Source organism: Nilaparvata lugens, chromosome Y, assembly GCF_014356525.2.
Source record: "Nilaparvata lugens isolate BPH chromosome Y, ASM1435652v1, whole genome shotgun sequence".
Taxonomy (NCBI): domain Eukaryota; kingdom Metazoa; phylum Arthropoda; class Insecta; order Hemiptera; family Delphacidae; genus Nilaparvata; species Nilaparvata lugens.
The window spans coordinates 9,441,274-9,459,222 of NC_052519.1; the positions used below are offsets into that span (position 1 = coordinate 9,441,274).

At 32.9% G+C, this 17,949-nt stretch overlaps 1 protein-coding gene across 1 annotated transcript in view; it reads right to left on the reverse strand.

Moving 5' to 3' along the window:
• LOC120355148 (golgin subfamily A member 6-like protein 22) overlaps positions 1 to 17,949 on the reverse strand; it is an 81,083-nt gene that overhangs the window by 49,362 nt on the left and 13,772 nt on the right. The window contains exons 3-4 of the mRNA XM_039443469.1: positions 16,796 to 16,958; positions 10,562 to 10,693 (exon numbers count right to left, since the gene is read on the reverse strand). Coding sequence (XP_039299403.1) covers positions 10,562 to 10,693; positions 16,796 to 16,958 — 295 coding nt within the window. The remainder of the gene's footprint in view (positions 1 to 10,561; positions 10,694 to 16,795; positions 16,959 to 17,949) is intronic.

A 17,949-nucleotide genomic window follows, 5' to 3' on the forward strand; every position in this document is an offset into this window, starting at 1 on the left:
ACGACTGTTGAAATGAAATAGATTTAATTTACGAAATAAATTGAATAGATCAATATTATGTATCCCTCACTAGTTCGCAAGAATGTCCAATTAGTTGTTAACGTTGAAACATAAAATTCTTCTCAACTCACATTAAATTCGAATTTTAATACTACACCAAATTAATGCCTTAGACATCGGCTTAAAAAGTAACATAGGTACACACATTTAAATACTCTCTACATCATAAAAATATGCAACTGTCGTCAGGATAATTGTTAACAAAATTATAACTGCCTTCTCGTTAATGGTACAATTGAATAAAATGGACAAATTTATTATAAGTGTTCCTCAATAGTAGGCGAGAGTATCCAATTAGCTGTAACGTTGGAATATAAAAACCCTTCGCCACTCTCGTCCAAATCAAATTCTAATAAAACACTAACATTTCAATTAAATAACATTCAGAGTAATTATCAACTTGGTCAATTAAATAATATTAAATAATAATAGCACAGTACAACCTATCTCTTACTCCAGCCGCCAAATAGACTAAGATAAAAATAATTCTCGACAATTTCAAAGGGAAGGTTCGGTCAAATATTAATCAATTATAGTGGCCAGAATAGATTCACTCACCCGTGATAATAATTCCAAGGGTCACTTTCATTAGGATCGGAAACCGCATCTTGGCTTCTGGATTCAGGTTAGAGTCACACAAATACGTTGTTCCCGCGAATTAATTTATTTTTCTCACGGAAAATAATCACACGAATAAGTTCCACAAAATATATCACAAAACTACAGGCGAACTTTATCGTTCATACTTCAGGAATAAGTTCAACAAATTAGCCTATAACGAAAAACTGGAACCAATCCTTATTGTCCGTATCACTCGAATAATTTCAACAATATTATAACGAAACACAAAGAAAGATTCTATCGTTCATATCTCACGAATTGTTCAACATAACACAACGAGTACAACGAATTAATTCGACATCAACTAAACACTAAAGACAAAGTTATCGCTCGTAGCACGCGAATAATTACAACAAATATAACGAATCAATTGAACTTGATTTTTATCGTTCGAATCACAAAATAAATTTAACAAAATATAACAATTAAAACTTATTTCACCGCAGTGTGTCTCGCGTTCGAGAGTAACCGTTCGCTCAGGAGTCCATCGCTGACTGACTCGAGGGCTGTCCATGGACATTACCCTAGCCTAAAACGCTTGGGAAACTCACCTTTTTCTCACGGCAGAGAAAGAGTGAGAGCTCAAAATTGGATGGAGAAAGAGATAGTTCCTCGTGGAAAACTGTCACCAGATTGCAGTTTTTTCTCCACGAGGCAGAAGAATACGCTGTACTGTGCACAATTCTTATATTCTAAAACGCAATAATCTATTTCTCACACTAGAGAAAATTGAAATACCCTTACGTCTAGAAAAAAAAATGAACATTAGAAAATTCAGTCTGATCATGCCATCGAGTCCAAAGTTCAATGATTTTAGATTGGCGTATCATGAGAAATAAAAAAAATTAAATTAATTCACCTCCTCTCAATAATTCTACCCATTTACAGTGTTTTTATTTTTTTTTTTTCTTTTTTTTTTTATTTTTTTTTTTTATTTTTTTTTTTTTTATTTTTTTTTAATTTTTTTTTCTTTTTATTTTTTATTCTTTTTTTCTTTATTTTTTTTTAATTTTTTTTTTTTTTAATTTTTTTTTTTTTTTTTTTTATTTTTTTTTGTGACCTTGGGGTTAGAGTGGTTGACCTGGATGACCTTGAGGTTAGGGTGGTTGACCTGGATGACCTAAGGTTAAGGTGGTTGACCTTGATGACCTTGAGGTGGGTGTGGTTGACCTAGATGACCTTGAGGTGGGTGTGGTTGACCTGGATGACCTTGAGGTAGGTGTGGTTGACCTAGATGACCTTGAGGTGGGTGTGGTTGACCTAGATGACCTTGAGGTTAGGGTGGTTGACCTGGATGACCTTGAGGTTAGGGTGGTTGACCTGGATGACCTTGAGGTGAAGGAGGAGTCTGGTGCACTTGTGCACCAGACTCCTCCTTTTTTTACTACTCTTAACAACAAGTGGACGCTTAGAGAAAGCTACTATTGTCCCCGTGTGCAGAATGTGCTTTACACTTAATTTAATCCTAAAATGGATGGACTCGTTACGCCGTCAGTCCCGGCTGCCTGATAAGTAGTTGTCAGGTCATGTCAGAGGCCCTGAAATTGATCAGTTGCGACCTGAAAACTCTGACACCAGACCTGAGCCAGCTAGGTCACTCGATATTATTTTATAATCCTCAAATATTTTATTTATATATTTTTAATATACAAACTTATTATCATTTATAATCATAAACACCGTTCAATTCATTCTACAAGTCTTCATATAATACCCTTGTAGTCTAAATCCACCCCCCCCCCCCCAACCATTCAAAAGTAAATTCGTATGGCTTTTGTTGGTGGGGAGTCCCTTGCGGGAAGGTCCCACCGCCTGAATATATAATTTAAGCTGTCAATGGGCCTTACGATTGTCATACTTCAGCCGGGACCGACAGTTTAACGTGCCCATCCGACCAACCATTATTATTTATCGATAATTTATTATTTATCTATTTCGATGATAATTTTAATATTCTACATGTGATTTCAGAGAGCTAAATTCATTTTAATTGGATATGAGTTTCTCCCAGTTAGGCACCTAATTTTTTTGATCTAACTGATAATAGTAAGAAAGGTTCAAATTTCCTTCAAAATTATTTCCTGAATAGTTTCCTGAACCGTTATCATTTCCTATATTTGTTAATTTTTAAAAAATTCTATCAGATTATAACAGTTTCTATTTCGGACTATGTGCAACCTTATCTAAATTTGGGAGAGGAATAGCACAAGGTTAGGTACCTTATTTTTTCTCTCCCTATTTCCTGAATAGTTTCCTGAACCGTTATCATTTCCTATATTTGTTAATTTTAAAAAAATCTATTAGATTATAACAGTTTATATTTCGGACTATGTGCAACCTTATCTAAATTTGGGAGAGGAATAGCACAAGGTTAGGTACCTTATTTTTTCTCTCCCTATCATTTTGATGAAACGTCCTATTGATTCATGAATCAATAAAGAATATATGACTACCTAAAAATCATACTTTATGCAGCTAAAAGAACAATACATTCTTTCCTACCACTTCTTTTTCAACTGGACGACTTTTAACCCCTCTCAAAGTATCATTGAAATCAGTCTCAGTATCTTCAATACACGAATGTATCGGGGGATAAACTGTTGATGAAGTAAATTTATTCTTCTCTTTCACAAATGTTCTATCTTTCTCATTAGTATTGTTTGTCTCTTTTCTGGTAGCATTTTGTTTTCTCAAACTTGAGTTACCAGGTGCACCAGTCTTGGGAATTTTCTTTACTGGGATACAAAAGAAAATTCTATCATAATTTCAACTAATTTATTTATTTTAATTAATTTGTACATAGTTCATAATATGAAAAATACAAATTAGTTGCGTTTATATTTGAATTATAGAATTAAAAATATTTCATGAATAAATAATAAATATTTCAAGTTGATTACAACTTAACTTATCGTCTGAACTGATCCACAGCTGAATTCAAATTGAAATTATCTTCAAAGATAAAGTCCCGGTAGCACAAAAGCCTGTTGAATTTTAACCATGATTAAATGTCACAAGAACCAAAAATTGTTTGAAAAGAAAGCTTCTCTGATTGGGTTTCGTTGCATTTAATTATGATTAGAATTTAACTGGCGTTTGTGCAACCGAGCCGAAGGAATGAATCTACAAGGCTTGTCCATAAAGTAATTATAACTGGCGTTTGTGCAACCGAGCCGATGGAATTATTTACAGTAACTATTAAAGCTCATTCTTTATGCAGCTAAAAGAACAATACATTCTTTCCTACCACTTCTTTTTCAACTGGACGACTTTTAACCCCTCTCAAAGTATCATTGAAATCAGTCTCAGTATCTTCAATACACGAATGTATCGGGGATAAACTGTTGATGAAGTAAATTTATTCTTCTCTTTCACAAATGTTCTATCTTTCTCATTAGTATTGTTTGTCTCTTTTCTGGTAGCATTTTGTTTTCTCAAACTTGAGTTACCAGGTGCACCAGTCTTGGGAATTTTCTTTACTGGGATACAAAAGAAAATTCTATCATAATTTCAACTAATTTATTTATTTTAATTAATTTGTACATAGTTCATAATATGAAAAATACAAATTAGTTGCGTTTATATTTGAATTATAGAATTAAAAATATTTCATGAATAAATAATAAATATTTCAAGTTGATTACAACTTAACTTATCGTCTGAACTGATCCACAGCTAAATTCAAATTGAAATTATCTTCAAAGATAAAGTCCCGGTAGCACAAAAGCCTGTTGAATTTTAACCATGATTAAATGTCACAAGAACCAAAAATTGTTTGAAAAGAAAGCTTCTCTGATTGGGTTTCGTTGCATTTAATTATGATTAGAATTTAACTGGCGTTTGTGCAACCGAGCCGAAGGAATGAATCTACAAGGCTTGTCCATAAAGTAATTATAACTGGCGTTTGTGCAACCGAGCCGATGGAATTATTTACAGTAACTATTAAAGCTCATTCTTTTGATAATTCAGGCAAAGAGTTATAAAGTTTTATCTACTTGGCTTGTCCATAGAGTAATATTATAACTGGCGTTTGTGCAATCAACCCAAAGGAATTAATCTACATGTCTTGTCCATAAAGTAATTATAACTGGAGTTTGTGCAATCGAGCTGGAGGAATTAATCTTCAAGGCTTATCTATAAAGTAATTGTATGAGACTTGAACGTCGGGCGGAGGTTTAAAATTGTAATTTCATTTCTTTCAATTTTATTTCTATTTCAAGCTTATGGGAACTTTAGAATAGAGTACCCTGTACACTGAACATGGGGCACAGTGTCTTAAGACGCGTCCATAGCAATTTACAAAACATACAAATTTGGGAAAGGAACAGTTGGGGGCTGGAATGATACAGTATCATTAAATGTATACAGTATCATTAAAATGCAATCATTCATAGTTGAGAACTAAATTAGGAAATTGGAGAAGTTTTGGGCAATAGCCCAATGGAATGATACAGTATCATTAAATTGATACAGTATCATTAGAATGCAATCATTCATAGTTGAGAACTAAATTAGAAATTGGAGAAGTTTTGGGCAATAGCCCAATGGAATGATACAGTATCATTAAATTGATACAGTATCATTAGAATGCAATCATTCATAGTTGAGAACTAAATTAGGAAATTGGAGAAGTTTTGGCAATAGCCCATGGAATGATACAGTATCATTAAATTGATACAGTATCATTAGAATGCAATCATTCATAGTTGAGAACTAAATTAGGAAATTGGAGAAGTTTTGGGCAATAGCCCAATGGAATGAAACAGTATCATTAAATTGATACAGTATCATTAGAATGCAATCATTCATAGTTGAGAACTAAATTAGGAAATTGGAGAAGTTTTGGGCAATAGCCCAATGGAATGATACAGTATCATTAAATTGATACAGTATCATTAGAATACAATCATTCATAGTTGAGAACTAAATTAGGAATTGGAGAAGTTTTGGGCAATAGCCCAATGGAATGATACAGTATCATTAAATTGATACAGTATCATTAGAATGCAATCATTCATAGTTGAGACTAAATTAGGAAATTGGAGAAGTTTTGGGCATAGCCCAATGGAATGAAACAGTATCATTAAATTGATACAGTATCTTTAGAATGCAATCATTCATAGTTGAGAACTAAATTAGGAAATTGGAGAGTTTTGGGCAATAGCCCAATGAATGATACAGTATCATTAAATTGATACAGTATCATTAGAATGCAATCATTCATAGTTGAGAACTAAATTAGGAAATTGGAGAGTTTTGGGCAATAGCCCAATGGAATGATACAGTATCATTAATTGATACAGTATCATTAGAATGCAATCATTCATAGTTGAGAACTAAATTAGGAATTGGAGAAGTTTTGGGCAAATTGGAGAAGTTTTGGGCAATAGCCCAATGGAATGATACAGTATCATTAAATTGATACAGTATCATTAGAATGCAATCATTCATAGTTGAGAACTAAATTAGGAAATTGGAGAAGTTTTGGGCAATAGCCCAATGGAATGATACAGTATCATTAAATTGATACAGTATCATTAGAATGCAATCATTCATAGTTGAGAACTAAATTAGGAAATTGGAGAAGTTTTGGCAATAGCCCAATGGAATGATACAGTATCATTAAATTGATACAGTATCATTAGAATGCAATCATTCATAGTTGAGAACTAATTAGGAAATTGGAGAAGTTTTGGGCAATAGCCCAATGGAATGATACAGTATCATTAAATTGATACAGTATCATTAGAATGCAATCATTCATAGTTGAGAACTAAATTAGGAAATGGAGAAGTTTTGGGCAATAGCCCAATGGAATGATACAGTATCATTAAATTGATACAGTATCATTAGAATGCAATCATTCATAGTTGAGAACTAAATTAGGAAATTGGAGAAGTTTTGGGCAATAGCCCAATGGAATGATACAGTATCATTAAATTGATACAGTATCATTAGAATGCAATCATTCATAGTTGAGAATTAAATTAGGGAATTGGATAAGTTTTGGGCAATAGCCAGCCTGTTTTTTCTTATACAATCATTGTATTGTTTTTGACAACCTAATGAATAAATAAATAATATATTGTATCTATAAATGTATATATAAATAAATATACATACATAAACAACAACTACTTTTTTAAATTTTGCGCTACATTAAGCTACTGACCAATAAACAATTGAAGAAGGATAGACATTTTAGAAGAACTACTACATCCATATCCGTATTACGTTTACTACTTAGTGAGGTCCACGTTATAATGGCAGTATTGATTAACATTGGTGTTGCTATCCTGTCTATCATTCGACAAAGCAGATAGCGCTAACCTTTTCTATCTTCGCCAAGGTCTATAAATACAGGTCATGACACTCGTGTTCCTTATGAAGCGGCCATTTTATGGGGTCTTTATGGCGGTACATTTGGAAATCAAATTTGATTCAATTAGTTCGTAACAAAATTATGCATTTTAAAACAATATTCTAGTTCAAATAATATGTAAATTCAGGTTTTAAATTTTTAATAATGAAATTTCACTAAGAAATGCTTCATTTATTTATTACTAAAAATTGTTCTTATTCTTGTATCTCAAGGATTATGATTCATAAGGCATTGGGACAAGATAGAAATATGCGAGGCCAACTTCAAAAAGAGTTTCAAGTTCCCGATCAATTAAATCTGAAAATCAACAATTCAGTTCCTAGTTGGAATATAAATATTATTATTCTGAAGAATTTATTTTACAATTCAAAACTAAGCAATTTCCCTTGAACAATATAACACATCATGTTGTTCAATCTATTATGATAAAAGCTAATACATTTGAAAATAGGTGAACTAGAACCCCATAAAATGGCGATTTTGCGATTTTGCAATGCATCATGGGATTGTGTCATGATCTGTATTTATGGACCTTGAGCTTCACAAAGTTGCCTTATCGTTTTTTAACAATTTAGAAATATAATCAATTAACAACATATTCAATCTCAATCATGGGAATTTATTATTCAATAATTAAAAATAAATTTTCTTTACGAATAGAATATAAATTGATTATTTTTAACAAGAATGAACAGTTGATATTACATCAGATATACCAGTATAAGCTATCCTCTATAGAAGATGGTGACAAGGCAGAGAATCAGCAGCGCTGTTCTCCTATCTTTCTCCACTGCCGTTATAACGTGAACTTCATGTACATAAATAATACTACAAGACAATAAATAAAGAAGAATAATACTACAAATTACCTGATAACACATACATATACTCGTACATATAACTACATAACACGTACAGATACTACATAATGCCATAATAAATAATATATAAATAGAGAAACAATAGCGTAAGTAGATATCCCATGGTATATGTCGCAACTTTTACTGTTATCTCAAGCCAATTACTGTTGATTATTGTCGAATTTTACTGTTTTGTTGTGATGAGATAAGAGTGTAAGAACGGCACAATATGAGAGACTACCAGTGTCACACAGCTTCACTGAAAAGAATTACATGAACTATCGGCTTGAGATAACAGTAAAAGTTGCGACATAAACGTCCTATACCATGGTATATCTACTTATGCTATTGTTTCTCTATGATAATACCACAGGACAGCATTCTTAGTACTACAGGACTACAGTAACTGACATAAGCCTATAGTTAACATGATTTAGTTGTTCATAGAAAATTATTCATCATAGTTGTTCATCAAAATTAATTAGTTGTTCATCATCATTAGCCTATTAATCAAAATTTTACATAGAAAAGTATTGAGATGGGATAGAATGGAATAGAAAAATTAACTTCTCACAAAAAACACAAAAAATACAGTTTGGAGTACAAACCAATTCAAAATATAAATAGAAAAACAAGAACTGAAAATAGCTTTAGAACAAAGATTTTCAAACAAGCTACCATGGAACGAGCTATAGTATACAAAATGTTATATTTCAATCTCCGAGATTGAAGCGAGAGAGAAAATAGATAAATGCGCTTTAAGATTGAAGCGAAAAAGAAAATATATTAAAAAGAAACAGAGATTTAGTGAATAAGAAATAGTGGTATATTCCAATCTCCAAGATTAAAGCAAGAGATAAATGCGCTTCAAGAAGAGAAAAAGAAAATAGATTAGAAAGAAAAGAGATTCAGTAAAAAATACCTGAACTCTTATCAGACTGTTTTGGCAAGTTAGTACAATTATTTTCAAACAAACTACCATAAAAACATCAAAATCAAATATCCTTATATTTTAAGATTGAATATACTACAATAATAGATGGAAGATTCATTAGAAATTGCAGTTAAATGCTGAAATATTATTACTGTATGATAATCATTTCAAATATCCAATTAAAACTAATTTCCTTCTCTGCTATTTAGTTATTTAGTTGATATATGATTAATGATTTAGTGTATAAACTGAAATGGAAATAACCTACATAGTATTTGGACAATTTAAGACAAAATTAGGAAATTGAAGAAGTTTTGGGCAATAGCCTGTTCTTTCTTTTCCGATTACGGTATTGTTCACTCTATCCAATAAATAAATAAATATATGCAGTAGCAGAAGTCCTTAGTTCTATTTATAGAGTACTATCCATTGGATATTCTTTATTTATTCAATCATTTAAGGCTGTGCAAAGGCTAAAAATAAACTTTTCCTATAGAGTTACCTTGGAAAGTGGCCATTGCTGCACTGATTACAGAACGCAAAGAATCACTTTTCCGCTCTAGTGCGGGAAAATTTTTTTCCGCACTCCAGATTTGCAACATGACAACGCAAAATAGTAGCTTATATGGAGCATCAGTGCAGCAAAATCAAAATTAAGTTGGTAACACAGATCACAGACTGTGGTATAGTGAGGTCCATGTTCAAACGTTTCTTTCGGTGCAGCAAACTGTCACTTTGCGCACTAGTTGCACAAATAACTATTGTAATCGTGATATTTTTCCAAATTTTTCGATTTGTATATCATCAATATATCAAAATGAAAAAGTTTTCTCAGGAAAACTTTTTTTTCGATCATTACTTTCGAGATATGAGCGCCTAAAGTTTAAATTTTTGGGACAGAACATTTCAAATTCGGTAAGATATAAATCCACGAGATTGAGGATGGATTCTTCATGGTATTGTTGATCTAGAAAAACAACAACTTTCTGAAAATATCAATTTTTGAAAAAGTTATTCAATTTACCAAAAATAACTCAACTAAAAGTTACTTTTGGTTATTTTTAGTAAATTTAATAACTATCTTAAAAATTGATATTTTCAGAAAATTTTTGTTTTAATAGATCAACAATACTATGAATAATTTATCCAGTAAATCTCATGGATTTATCTCTTAGCGAATTTGAAATGTTCTGTCCCAAAAAATTTAAACTTTAGGCGCTCATATCTCAAAAAGTAATGATAAAAAATGTTTTCCTGAGAAAACTTTTTCATTTTGATAGCTGATTGAAAAACTTTGAAAAATATCACGAGTAGAAAGTTTATTTTTAGCCTTTGCACAGCTTTAACATAACACAACTACCAGAGAAGTACCGCAGGCTTAAGGAGCCCAAAACGGTTGCAATTCTAATTTATACAACATTTGTTTGAAATGATTATTATACAGTAATACTACAATCAAGTGGAGAGGAAGAGAGAATATATTAGAAAGAGAAAGAAGTTTTAAGTGAATAATACCTGGGCTCTTATCATTTGAAGAAACATTTAGCTTGCTAGTTTCATGCGAGTTACTTCTACGATCAATCTCAAACGAACTGTCATAGTTATTAGAGGACTTTCCAGTGGAGTTAAAACTGTTTCTAGCATGCTGTGAGGTATCAGGCATGTTTTCCCCACATTTCAACCTGGAGTTTTGCTTATTTTTACCGTTGTTTTCTGCCTCGTTTTCAGCCAACTTTTTCTCAGTTTCCGAGAGTCGATTCTCCAAATGTTGGATGCGATCGTGTTGACGTCTGTTAATCTCCGTTAGGCGTTCTATCTCGCTCATCAAGTCCCGTTCTAAAGGACAGAAGATATAATTGTATATGGAGAAGATAAAGAAAGGATACAAGATATAGCTGAATATTGATAACAGCTGGTACACGAGACAATGGGCCATATGAATAAAGTTGAGCATTTGCTTATACTTCTAAAATATAGAGCATTTATGCTTCATTTTCTAAGAATAAACGTGAGCAAAACCTTTTGCTCATGCTCATCAAAAAAATGGTTAGAGCATTTGGTCAAAAGTAAAAGCTTATGCTCAAAATTGAATGAATAAACTAGAGCATTTGCACAACTTTAAAAGCAAATGCTTCAAAAAAGGTGAGTCTAGTCTGGAACAGCTTTTCACCTTTTGCTCATAGTAAAATTGCTCAACTAATTCGTGTAAGAGGAAACTATACCAGATACGATCACAACCAATAGTTGAGGATTCAACCATTATTCCTACAAAAGATACCTATCTGATATGAAGATAGCCATCACAGAATAGGAAATATTAGCATCCGAAAAGATACACAAGGAGCTTCAATGTATCTTTCCATAAGCAACAGATGTTCTATTGTATCTTCTCAAAAGCAACATGTTGCATCCGAAAAGATACACAAGGAGCTTCAATGTATCTTTCCATAAGCAACAGATGCTCTTCAGTGTCTTCTCAAAAGCAAGGTGTTGCCTTCAAAAAGATACACAAGGAGCTTTAATGTATCTTTCCACAAGCAACAGATACTCTTTTGTATCTTCTCAAAAGCAACGAGTTGCATCCTAAAAGATACACAAGGAGCTTCAATGTATCTTTCCATAAGCAACTGATGATCTTTTGTATATTCTCAAAAGCAGAGTGTTGTATCCGAAAAGATACACAAGGAGCTTTAATGTATCTTTCCATAATAGAATAGAATAGACTTTATTTGCCATAAAAACAAATACAGACATACTTTTGGAAACACAATATTGATTGTAAATAAAACAATAATACAATAAAAGTTTAAAACTAAATCATAATAATTATGGCAAATTTACTGAGCGCAAAGAAAATAAATTTTCCGTCCGCGCACAGGAGTATCATATCAACAACAATATAATGAATATTAGAATATTGACAAAAATAAAAAGAATATAGAAGCAAATAATATATGAAACGAGAGCATAACTAATTATACTAGGCTAAGATGAAACATTTTGTAAATATACTGTATAGGCTACAAAAAAGAATAAAATGAGATGGAGCTACGCAATTAAAATTGAAAAATTTGTGGATATTCAAAATGATTAGACCTATTGAATTTCTACACAGTAGAACATTAGCAGGGAACCTCACTGAATACATACTAAAAGGCATGATAACTCAATATGACTTACATGCTAATTTTAAAACATTTTATCAAGGTTTTTCACATAAATGAATAATCTTATCTCTGAATATGATACCAGCTTTCAATGACATCGATATTGAGAGCAAAATTACCTTTTTTATTTTTCTCTTAAAAACAGGAAGAGGATAATTAGCATAAACTATATCCTGTGACACATGATTGAAAAACCTGCCTTGCAAAAAACAAAAAGATTTTTGAAAGAAAGTGCTATTGGGTCTAGGGATTGGGAACCTATCAGTGAACCTTGTTCTCATTATTCCAGTTTCATGTCCCAAAGTTGCCCCTTGATTTCCACTAGACCAATAGAATTCAGACAGGACCTTGAAGACGTACAGGTGCCTCAGAGGCATGATTTTCATAACCTGGCATGACGATAGAAAATCAAAATTCTCTTGATTAGCAATTGCTCTAACTAGAGACTTCTGCAGAGACATTACTGGCCTTAAGTGAGTTATATAAGTACTTCCCCAACAGACCAGCCCATAAGAAAGGCGAGATTGAGCAAGAGCAAAGTAAAGATCTCTCAAAACAAATGTTGGACACATATTTTTCAAACTGAAAATTCTATGCAGTAAGCAACGCAGGTACTTCTTCATACCGTCTAACTGTCCTTTCCACATCAAATTGTCATCAACAGTAATGCCAAGATACTTTACACTTTTTGACTGATTGATGATACCACAGTCACAGTCACGACTGGTACATTCCACATGATGGAACTTCAAAGGTTGGGTTAGCAAGAAAGAAGAGGCTATTCCAAAATTCAAATAAATGGTTTTATCAAGATTCAGGCTTAAATTATTGTACCCAAACCACATGGAAATCAAGTGCAGGTCGTTTGACATCTGATCATACAAATCCTCATCAGAACATGCACCATAAGAAAGTGCCGTGTCATCAGCAAACACTGTAAAACTTCCTCTGAAGGGGCCCAGATACAGGTCGTTGATGTAAACCAAGAATAAAATTGGTCCCAACACAGAGCCTTGTGGAACTCCACAGTCGATCATCAGAAGCGGGCTGGAACTCAAGCCAATGCTTACAGCCTGGGAACGCCCAGTAAGATATGAACGGAACCAAGCAAGTGGCAGACCACGAACTCCAGATGCCTCCAACTTTCTGACAAGTGTAGAATGGTCCACAGTATCAAAGGCTTTTCGAATGTCCAGAAACAAACCTGATACTCTTCTAATCTCTTTATTATTGATATTTGAACATATTTCTGAGACAAATTTCCTCAGAGCCAACTCAGTTCCCAGCCCTCCCTAAAGCATATTGACTACTAGAGAAAAAATTGGATGAATTTATAAAGTTCAATAGACGAATTTTAATCAGCTTCTCAAAAATAATTGAAAACACAGAAAGAAGTGAAATTGATCTATAGTTCTCCACCAATTTTCGGTACCTTTTTTGGGAATTGGAATCACTTTTGCAATTTTGAGTTTGCTAGGAAAAGCGCCCTCAGAAATGCTCAAGTTGAAAATAAAAGCTAACACTGGACTAATGAAAGAGCTCATCCATTTAACTAGGACAGAGGAATATCCATCAATTCCTGGGGCCTTGGATTTTTTCAAGGATGAAATCACTTTCTCTATCTCAAAAGGAGAAATTGGATGCAGGAAAAAGGATCTCTCTCAACGTGGCTCTCTGAAAGAATTGTGATAGTCATGTAAGCTATTGAAGGGAAAGGAGGAGGAACAGCTGACTTGGGTGCGGGAACAAAATATTCATTAAACATATCAGCCACTTTTGAATCCTCACTAACAATCCCATTTTCAGTAATCAAATTGAATTTGCTTTTCTTTGTACCTCTTCCAATCAATTCATTAATCAATTTCCACTGTTTTTTGGAATTTCCTCTAACCATCTGAATCGACCATAGTAGTATCTTTCTTTCGATTTCTTGATCCACTTTTTATTTTGTTTCTCAAAGTTACAAATTCGAGCTTCAACCTACGATTGTCAGGCTCATTCATAGATCTTTTGTATAACTTGTCTCTTGATACAATCGCTTCAAAAGTCCCTGCTCATCCAAGGTTTTAACAATCTCTGTCTATGGTTATTTTGCCTAAGCTTAGTGGATGTAGTTGACTGAATGGACAAATTTAAAATATTACAAAAACAATTGTAAGCCTGATCAGCGTTTCCAGCTCTGTACACAGTAGACCAATCCTCTTCACTGAGTAAACGAGTAAGTTCTTCATAATTAATTTCCTGAAATTCCTGTGAAACCACCTCAGATCGAGACCTATCAGCATGCATAGATATACATACAGCTCTGTGATCAGTTATAGAGACCTCGATAACAGCAGAGCGTGCAAGAGATGGAGCTAGACCTCTAACCAGTATGTGATCAATACATGTTGAAGTGGTGTCAGTAACACGTGTGTCAATATCAATTACATTTTCAAAACCACATGAAGATATTATCTCAAAGTATTGGTCACTAATTCGATCAGATTTATTGACATTAATATTGAAATCACCTAAACATACTACAATAGAGCTCTGCAAGCCTTCCAACAAACCACAGAAATCAGTAAGGAAACAATCGACAGGAACTCCATGCCACCTATATATCCCTACCAATGTGAAACAAGAACCACCACACACGCAATCAATGACAATGGAATCGGCTCCATTAATTTCACTAGTCACTGTGCAGCATAAAAATTCCTCCTTGTGATAAAGGACAACACCACCACATCTGTTATCATTACATGAGAATAAAGTAGTGTAGCCTTCAATACTATATAAATTAATATTCACATCTGGTTGGATCCATGCTTCAGACAATATGATAAAATCCGGTTTAGTATCCAAATTATTCAGATATAACAGAAATTCATCAAAATTTCTATTGATGCTTTTAATATTCATGTGAAAAAAGTTATACTCTCATTATTTTTAAAGTGAGAATTAAAGTCCTCAATTGAGGATAAATATATTCATCAAAATCACTATCCATAATTATTTGCAATAAGAGAAAGGGAGAAGGGGGAAAAATAAAAGAAAAAGTACTGAGAAGAAAAATAAGAATTGAGATAAAAATATATATAATTCTTGCCCGACCGTATAAGACTGAAAGACTCATAGAGTAGACTCATAGAAAATATAGGAAAACTTATAGGCTACAATTTCTCATTAGAATGAGATCGATTTGCTAGAAAAAAATAAACGAACAACACTAAACAAATTAGGAATAATTCAAAGGATCATCATAATCAATAAGATTCAGAAGTTATTCAGAGATAAGATTCAAGGCATCATTGATTCAAAAGAATAACAGCTGCCAAAAGTGATTACAACCTGCAGCAAGTTGAACGGGATTGAGATAAGAATGAAATTATTTATGTGTTCAGTTTCTCTACAGTTGAAAACTAAGAGCCAGAACTTGAATGGCACTGGTACTGTGAAAGAGCATTCATTTGCATAGCTCTTCATATATTCTCATTTTATGTGTAGATATTCTATATCAGAGACTTGTAATAATAAAACAAAATTTTATACTAGAGGAACTATATATTATAGGATCATTCTTCTTTCAATACATAATTATTATAATATGAATTATAATATTATGAATCATGTTTATATTCAGCACAGTTTAGCTGTAGCGCGGAATACTCACTGACCAACAGTATGAATACTGAAACTTTATTTTTAAAATAAAATTAAAGATCATACAGTCACAGATAAAATAAGTCCTATACAGTACATAAGCAATAGATGCTCTTTTGTATATTCTCAAAACCAACTTGTTGCATCTATCTTCTTCTATATATATATAAAAGCGAAATGGCACTCACTCACTGATTGACTGACTCACTCACTCGCAGAACTAAAAATCTACCGGACCAAAAACGTTCAAATTTGGTAGGTATGTTCAGTTGGCCCTTTAGAGGCGCACTAAGAAATCTTTTGGCGATATTTTAACTCTAAGGGTGGTTTTTAAGGTTTCAAAGTTCTTTTAGCATGTATATTCTTCTTATTCCAATATCCTAAAATTATAATTGAAATGTTCATACCATTTATGTTGATATAGAACTATAATCTAGAGAGAGTACCTCTTCGAAACAGTTGTTCTGGTAACTAAATTAAAATTTTGTCAGGTTGGCATTAAGTTGAGTTGACTTTGTTAGGTTGGCACCAAGTTGAAGATTGAATGCATTTATCCAGGACCTCCTGAATACCAATTTATCCAATTTGCCAAAATTAGCGTTTTCTCAGCTTTTCTGCGTTTCCTCACCTTTTTCAATAATTGATGGAAAAAAAATATAAAAAATTTTTTTTATTTAAAAAAAATCAGTACACAGGTTTAACTGAGGTGGAAGAATTTTGTTCGCCAAAGATACGCCGAGGTGTTTTTCGAGATCAAATTGACATAATACGTTCGAATTCGGTACAGAGGTTCCGTTGAGGTCTACATGCAGGCGAGCGAAGCGAGCCCGCTGATCTCATTTTTGGACAATCCAGTCGGGGGTCCAGAATTCGGTACAAAGGTTCCGCTGAGGTCTACATGCAGGCGAGCGAAGCGAGCCCGCTGATCTCATTTTTGAACGATCCAGTCGGGGGTCCAGGGGGCTCCGCCCCCTGGCTAGACGGATATGGCGAGCGAAGCGAGCCTGACGGCTAGTCCAAAAGATAAAATAAAAGTTAAAATAAAGGATAAAAAGATCCTGTTGCATAAAAGATACACAAGGAGCTCTAATATATCTTCCATTTTCAAATGAGAGTTACTTACCAATAATATTCAATTCACCAACTCTCTCCTCAAGTTTCTTCAGCTTATCACTGGCTGATTCACTCGCTCCTTTCTCAGTTTCCAAATCCTTATTCGACTTTTGCAAATCTTTCAACTTACTTTCCAGTTCCTCTATTTCTAGTATTTTGCAATCTAGCTTCTCCTATAACAGAAAAAATTTACATTAAAGTAATTTAACTAAATAAAATAAACAGTCAATGAAATAAATTAATAAATTTTAAATCGGGTACAATAACAATTGAATACAGTATTCGAAAGATAAGTTTTGTGAAGTGAACAACTACAAGACTTAACCTATTTCGGACTATGTGTAACCTTACCTAAATTTGGGAGAGGAATAGCACAAGGTCACCTTACTTTTTCCCTTCCTATCATTTTTATGATGTACTTATAGGGATTCACCCAATGAACAAGACTGCTGTAGAGAGAGCAAAATTTGACCCAGAGGCACTCAATCGGTATGAGAACAGAAATGCAGAAATTTGTTATTGTATCAATCAATAAAGATCGTGTATACTTGTGTATCAACATTTCTACTTGACTTGAATTTATCACCAGATAATATTGTGAATACACTATATAATTGAGGGCATATCTTTGTTTAAAACAACAAAATAGCGTATTAATACATCGCACTTCGGAATGGGCCAAGAAACCATTATCTATAATATAATAAAGGAAAGAATTGGCTTATACACGTATGGGATAGGAAATTGACGAATGACGTATCATCACGTCTCAACTACTCAACTGATCAACTTAATTTTGCATATTTAAGTTATTCTTGATTCACCGAGGATTGTTATAGACCTAATTTAATTTTAATAATCAATCAATCAATCAATAATCCTTTATTGTCATATAACACAAAGTGTTGTAACAAACGTCAATATACAATAAAATTAAAAACAGTCAAAATATTTTTAAAATAATAATAATATAGTCAAAGTAGTATTTTTGTAAAAAAGAAAATTTACAACTAAATTGGTAAATAGCAATTAACAACAGCAATTGATAAATAGTAGTTATTAAAACGGGATCCAACACAAGTCACAACAAAAGCTGTTACAGTTAAACAGATGAACACTGAAGCGGCGACCAAGTGATGCAGGAAAAAAAAAAAAAAATATGAC